This window comes from Mandrillus leucophaeus, unplaced genomic scaffold (assembly GCF_000951045.1).
Source record: "Mandrillus leucophaeus isolate KB7577 unplaced genomic scaffold, Mleu.le_1.0 Scaffold400, whole genome shotgun sequence".
NCBI classification, from domain to species: domain Eukaryota; kingdom Metazoa; phylum Chordata; class Mammalia; order Primates; family Cercopithecidae; genus Mandrillus; species Mandrillus leucophaeus.
Genome location: NW_012104255.1, coordinates 503170 through 510840, shown reverse-complemented (window position 1 = coordinate 510840; position 7671 = coordinate 503170). Strand labels below are relative to the sequence as shown.

At 39.9% G+C, this 7671-nt stretch overlaps 1 protein-coding gene across 1 annotated transcript; it reads left to right on the top strand.

Moving 5' to 3' along the window:
* The first annotated feature begins 5444 nt into the window (after positions 1 to 5444).
* On the top strand, positions 5445 to 6061 carry LOC105548120 (phosphoglycerate mutase 1-like). Its single transcript, XM_011991989.1, is given in 1 exon segment — positions 5445 to 6061. A coding segment is annotated over 1 exon segment (603 nt). The 5' UTR covers positions 5445 to 5458.
* The last annotated feature ends 1610 nt before the right edge of the window (positions 6062 to 7671 follow it).

Genomic DNA, 7671 nt, shown 5'->3' with positions numbered 1-7671 from the left:
AATAGGGAATCCTTTCCCCATTTCTTGTTTTTGTCAGGTTTGTCAAAGATCAGATGGCTGTAGATGTGTGGTATTATTTCTGAGGACTCTGTTCTATTCCGTTGGTCTATATCTCTGTTTTGGTACCAGTACCATACTGTTTTGGTTACTGTAGCCTTGTAGTATAGTTTGAAGTCAGGTCGCATGATGCCTCCAGCTTTGTTCTTTTGGCTTAGGATTGTCTTGGCAATGCGGGCTCTTTTTTGATTCCATATGAACTTTAACGTAGTTTTTTCCAATTCTGTGAAGAATTTCTTTTACCTAGTAAGTTTTCTCTACTTATTCTTAAATGTTACTCCAAATGCTCCAAAATTTATGCCACATGTCTATTAATATTTTTAAATGCTCAAACACATCAGTTAATTTTTCTTGAGAGCCCACTCCCACAGTCATCTCTCCTCCTGCTACAGTTTGGTTGTTCACTGTTATTTTGGGATCTGTCTTCATTACACTTCCTTATTGAGTCCCTTCTTTCCTGCACCCAATTTCTTCCTCCTTTTTGCTTTATGCCTTCATTTTCATGAAGCACATGATTCAGTAGCTTCATAAGAAGGAGTATATGGTAGGCAGAATAAGGGCTCCCCCAAATTGTCCATGTCCTAATCCCAGGAACCTGTATGTTTCCTTACACTGCAAAAGAGACTTTAGATGTGTTCAAGCTAAGCATCTTGAGATGGGGTGATTATTCTGAATCATCTATGTGGGCCCAATATAGTCACAAGGAAGCAGGAGGTCAGAAACGAGAAAAGATGTTATACTATTGGCTTTGAGGATGAAGGAAGAGGACATGAACCAAAGAACTCAGGCAGCCTCTAGAAACTGGAAAAGGCAAGTAAACAGATTCTCCCCTAGTGCCTCTGGAAGCAACACAGTCTTGCTGCCCCATTTTAGGCTTCTGACCTCTAGAACTATAAGAGAATAAATTTGTATTGTTTTGAGACACCACGTTTGTGATAATTTGTTGCAGTAGCAATAGAAAATAATATAGATCACATGGAAAATAAATGATCTGAGACCTTACCAGAATACAAATGTATTGTTTCTATACTCTCATGGGATTGACACTTTGAATTCTGGGTTGGAAATTATGTTTCCCTTAGAATCGTGAAGATACTGCTGCATAATCTTTTTGTTTCCAGTGTTGTTTTGGAAAATTGTATGGAATTCTAATTTATGATATTTTGTTTGTGACCTGAATCTTTTAGGGTCTTCTCTTTAACTCTGTTGTTCAAAAATGTCATCATGATATAACCTGATTTCAGTGTTTTAAAATTTATTGTTCTGGGATCTTGTTATTTCAGTCTGGAGATGCATGTCCTTTAGTTCTGGGAAATTTTTTTGTATTCTTTTCTAGTATTTTCCTTTCTTTCATTATTTTGGTTCTCCTTTTCTGGAAGTTTATTAGTTAATTGATGCACTTCCTAAATATATGATCTTATTACTGTTTTCCACTTACTACTTCTGTTATACTTTCTGAAATGTTTCCTTTTATTGAATATTTTATGTTGGTAATTCTACTTTTAGTTCCCCATAGCTCCTTTAAAGTGTATCTAGTATACCTTAAATATACACAGTACAATTTATTTTTTTTAATAAAGTGTTTTCAGATCTAGTTTCAAAAGCTCAATGTCTTTTCTTGTCTCTATGAGAATATTTATTAAAATTTTAGAAAGTTTTCTTCTGCTCCCTGAATTTACTGTTTCCTCTGGCTTTATATTTATTTATTTATTTATTTATTTATTTATTTATTTATTTATTTTTGAGACAGAGTCTTGCTCTGTCGCCCAGACTGGAGTGCAGTGGCATGATCTCGGCTCACTGCAACCTCTGCCTCCCGGGTTCAAGCAATTCTCTTGCCTCAGCCTCCTGAGTAGCTGGGATTACAGGCGTGCGCCACTATGCCCGGCTAATTTTTGTACTTTTAGTAGAGACATGGTTTCACCCCGTGTTGGCCATGCTGGTCTTGAACTCTTGACCGATTGGGCTCCCAAAGTTTTACAGGCATGAGCCACCGCTCCTGGCCTACTTTTCTGTTTGTCTGTATTTGTCTGTCTGTAATATTAGGAGAGCCTCAACATGTCACTGTTACAAGGAGATGCACTGAAAAGCTGACCATAATTTCTTTGTGAGTTGTGGAGAATTGTCAACTATTGGGTTTATTCAGAGGATGCTATGTCAAAAAGATAGTTTTGCACTAAGGTAGTACTCAAATCTGTATGTGGAGGATTTTTTTTTTTTCCTCTGAGGTCTTTAATCTCACCAGACAAAAATCTTCTAGACTCTTACTTCAGCCATTTAAACCAGGCTTTGGAATTCTGGAAGTAGGCAAATGGGAGGAGGCTGTGATCCCACTGTTCCAGATGCTGGCTTTGATTTTATCCTTTTGTTTGCAGCTCTATGTTTCACTCCAATCTATACTGTGCTTGATGTCCCCATGTCCAAAACCTCTCAGCTTCTATTTCTTCTGAGAATAAATCTCAGGAATGTTGTGGAGTGGGGAAATAGTATTTATTAATTTACATGTTGGGGGGACAGGATTTGAGTGTCCAATTGCTATGTATACAGATTTTCAACCAATTTTCTTTGTTTTCAGGCCCGTACTCCATTTCCACTTTCCAAAGTGCTTTGTGCCACCAACTCTTAATTCTTCCTCAGTTCTAGGGGAGCAGAATGACTTGTTTCTTGGTGGCATTCAAATTTTTCCTTCCTTTCCTCTGCTAAGTTAATTATTGCTTATCAATCTGCTTTTCATCTCTCCAGAACTTGCTGAAATCTCATCTATTATTGTTTTATTTCCCACTCCCTTTACCCCCATGGGCTTTTTTTTTTCCCTTTATTATTATTTAGTAGAGTTTGGAATTATGTTAAAGTTGCCTGTGGATTGATATTTAGCCATATTAAAAACACATAAATGTAATGTAACTATGAAATTGTGACTGGCACAAACTATGCTCTGGCACCTATCTGGATTGTGGTCACATCAATGAATAATCATTTTTTTTTTTTTTTCGAGACAGAGTCTCTCTCTGTTGCCCAGGCTGGAGTGCAGTGGTGGGATCTCAACTCACTGCAAGCTCCGCCTCCTGGGTTCACACCATTCTCCTGCCTCAGCCTCCCCAGTAGCTGGGACTACAGGCGCCGCCACCACGCCTGGCTAATTTTTGTGTTTTTAGTAGAGATGGGGTTTCACCTTGTTAGCCAGGATGGTCTCGATCTCCTGACCTCGTGATCCGCCTGCCTCGGCCTCCCAAAGTGCTGGGATTACAGGCGTGAGCCACTGTGCCCGGCCAAATAATCATTTTCAAAGAGGTTTAGTTGTCTTAGCTGATGTGATGGACTCAAGGCTCTTTTTGCAGAGTTCCTGTTTCTGTTGACTACAATCATTTATTTTAATGTTAAAGTTGTTTACTACTTGATTATTGGAAGATATCTCTAGACTAAAATCATTGACATAATAGAAAGAAACCTTTTAATCTTATTTTTTAAAAGTAATACATGCACATAGTAACAAAAATGTCAAATAGCACAAAAGTGTATTCACTGAAAAATAAGTCTCCTTCACTCTCCAGTCCCCCATCTACCCACTTCCTTTCCTTAGAGGCAATTACTGTTACCAGTTTCTTGCATTCTTTCAGATATAGTATAGGCATATTCAAGCATATATACCTTTCACTGTCACAGAAATGGCAGTATTCTATGTGTACTGACATGCATCTTCCTTTTTTTACTTAACAGTATATCTTGGTGATCTTCCATTTCGATGCACATAGGATCTTACCTTTTTTCTTCTGGTGGTTTTATAGTATTCTGTTGTATTAATACACTGCAATTTATTTAACCAGTTTCTTATTGATGGACATTTAGGTTGTTTCCAACATTTTCTACTACAAATATTGCTGCAGTGAATTTCTTCACCTTTTGTACATGTTTGAGTGTATTTGTGACATAAATTCCTATAAGTACAATTGTTGGTTCAAAGAATATGTAGCTTTTATTTTATTTTATTTTATTTTATTTTATTTTAGACAGAGTCTCGCTCTGTCACCCAGGCTGGAGTGCAGTGGTGCGATCTCCGCTCACTGCAACCTCGGCGTCTCCCGGATTCAAGCAATTTTCCTGCCTCAGCCTCCCGAGTAGCTGGGATTACAGGCACCCACAACCACGTCCAGCTAATTTTTGTATTTTTTGTAGAGTCGGGGTTTTACCATGTTGGCCAGGCAGGTCTCAAATTCCTGACCTCAAGTGATCCACCCACCTTGGCCTCCCAAAGCGCTGGGATTATAGGCATGAGCCACCGCGCCTATCCAACATACAACTTTAAAATTTGTCTTTGTCTTTTTGAAATGTCCCAGAGATATTTGTGAGAGCATCCTTGCTTTGTGACAATAAGATGTTTGTAGGAACATTTTGCTTTTTTTTGTCCTCTGCTCAAGGAACCCTGATTCCGTTTGGCAGAAAAAAGTAGATCTGGGGGTTTGGGGGGGAGGTTTAGATTTTTCTACATGACTACTGTTGGTAGGGAGAGGCAATCTGAATGATTTAAGTAACAAAGTGAAAACTTTTTAAGGGTGCAAGTTCATGTTGATGTTTCCAGTTTAACTTCAAGTCCTTTCTTTCTTACTACTATTATGAGAAATTTAAATAATTTGTTCTCTTTTTCTTTTTCATTTGTGCTGCCATCTTTAATGCTCTTTTATTTATATTCTTCTACTAACTCAAATATATCATGCTGCATATTGTCATACCAAACCATGTGTTTAAATTATAATACTGTTCTGAGCTTGAGAAATATCTATTTCTTTTTTGCTCCCTGACAAAACAGATTTCAAAGCATACAAGTTTAGATGATCCTTTATGAGCACACCATCCGAACACAGAACTGGCTGTCTGGAAAGAAATTTTAACCTCCTGCCCATGGAGCCTCAGGGAATTCTGAGGGTATAGGGCACTCAGCATCGAAATAGAGTCCCCATGCACTTAATGGAAGTTAATGGAAAGGACAGCTAAGCAAACACTGGCTTGTGAGGTTTTAACTAAAACCTTCCTCCAGCTTTTCTTTCCCACATGCCAAAACAGTCTTGGCTTTTTTTCCTTTGAGCCTTACTACTTCAACTTGTTTTTTCTTTTTTCATATTTTTCTTCGCTGATGCTGCTGCTCATTTATTTGTTATAGGCAGTTTGAACACTGAACTTCAATTTTTCATAGGACCTTGACTTCCTTGTTGGCTTGAATGGCTTCAAGATTGTCCTATTTTAAAGCCATCTAAGACAGTAAAAAAATCCCAGAAAATACATTGTCAAGAATTGTGAGCCTGCTGCCATGGCCACTCCAGTTTCCAGAGCAAGAGCACCCAGCGGACCATGAGGAGGTGAATCACGATGGGCAGGTGCTGCCAGGTGCTGGCTATGAGTTTGACATATGCTTCCCATCAGTGCAGAAGAGAACAATCTGGAATCTCTGGACACTGTGCATGCTATTGACCCAATGTGGTGGCCTGCAGTGAGGACTTGGTGCCTCAATGAATGGCACTATGGGGATCTGACCAGCTTCCATAAAGCAGAAACTGCCGGCAAGAATGGTGAGGCCTAGGTAAAGATGTAGATATGCCCTTATGATGTCTCACGACCTTTGATGGAGCCCTACCACCCCTTCTATAGCAGCATTAGTAAGGATTGCGGGTATACAGACCTTACTGGAGATCAACTACCCTTTTGTGAGAGTCTGGAGGATACTATTGCCAGAGCTCTGGCCTTTTGGAATAAAGATATAGTTCCCCAGATAAAGAAGAGGAATTGGATATTGATTGAAGCCCATGACAACAGTCTTATAGGCATTATCAAGCATCTGGAGGGTGTCTCTGAAGTAGCTATCATGGAGCTGAACCTGCTTACTGGTATTCCCATTGCCTATGAATTGGCCAAGAACTTGAACCCCATCAAGTTCATGCAGTTCTTAGGGGATGAAGAGACTATGTGTAAAGCCATGAAAGCTGTGGCTGCCCAGGGCAAGGCCAAGAAGTGAAGACCTTCAGACAGACTACTGTCCCCAGAAACACCCTCCCTGTCCATCCCTTCTTCTGCCCCTCCTTCCTGCATATGTCACATGGACCACATCTGTAGGCATCTGAAGTTGTAGATGCAGATGGGGACCGATGGCTCCCATTTTCATTTCAGCCATTTGTCTCCTGCACCCACTCTCTTCATACAATCCAGTCAGGATAGCACCTCTGGGGCATGGGGCTCAGTCCAAGCCCAGGGAAAGCTCCCCTTATCCAAGAGGGTTGAGAGGTAGTGATTCGGGTTTTAACCAGGGCTTTGTGTGCAAAGGACCTGATTTAGTAAGGGATAGGGAGAAATCATGCTAAGGCATGGCCGATGAGGAGAAGCAAGAGAGCCTGTTTGCCCTCAGGAGGCAATCTTGTGTTCTTCTGTAGTCAGGCCACTTACAGGGGTACTCTAGTCATTCCAGTGGAAGATGAATGTAACCTGCATGGTGATGTAAAATAAAAAAGCCCCCAAACCAAACAAAAATAAAACACCCCATTTCCTTCCTGACCCCAGAGGAGCTGGCTCCACTTGAAGATTGAGATCAATCCTGAATTAAATTTCTATTGCATTTACTTTTACAAAAAAATGTATAGAAATAATATGAAACAAAAACCCTCCTGGGGTTTCTAGTGGTGGCTGAAATAGTCCCACATGTGGTCATCAGAAAATAAGCCATTCCTCACACCAATATTAGATAATCTCCTTGACCTGTAAGGGATAGGAGTGCATCCTGCTGTGTATTTTAGAATTCCTCCCTGATATGGTTTGAATTTGTGTCCCTGTCCAAATCTTATGTGGAATTGTAAATCCCAATGTTGTAGGAGGGGCCTGGTGGGAGGTAATTAAATCATGGGGGCAGATTTCCCCCTTGCTGTTCTCATGATAGTAAGTGAGTTCTCACAAGACCTGGTTGTTTAAAAATGTATGACACCTTCCCCTTTGCCCTCTTCCTCCTTCTCCAGCCGTGTAAGATGTGCCTACTTCCACCTTCACCTTCTGCCATGATTGTAAGTTTCCAGAGACCTTCCCAGCCATGCTTCCTGTACACCTGCAGAATCATGAGTCAATTAAACCTCTTTTCTTTATAAATTACCCAGTCTCAGGTAGTTCTTTATAGAAATTTGAGAACAGACTAATACACCCCCCACCACCTTGTTTTGAGGCAGTGAAATGCCTCTTGATCATGTTCCAGTGTGTTTTTCATGGCCTGATTTCTTTTCTTTCTTTCTTTTTTATTTCAATTGTTTTTTGGGTACAGGCATTTTTTGGTTACATGGATAAGTTCTTTAGTGGTGATTTCTGAGACTTTAGTACACCTGTTACCCGAGCAGTGTACACTGTACCCTATATGTAGTCTTGCAACCTTCCCCTCTGAGTCGCCAAAGTCCATTATGTCATTCTTATGCCTTTTCATTGCCTGATTTCTGAATCATGTTCTAGTTGCTTGGCCCTGCCACATGGGCCCAGTACTCATTTTGGGCATAAATATACTAAATATTTTTTTCCAGATCAGTATAATAAAGGAGTGATGTACTATTACAAAATTGTGAAGAAAATGTGCCAAATAATAATTTTAAAATCTAC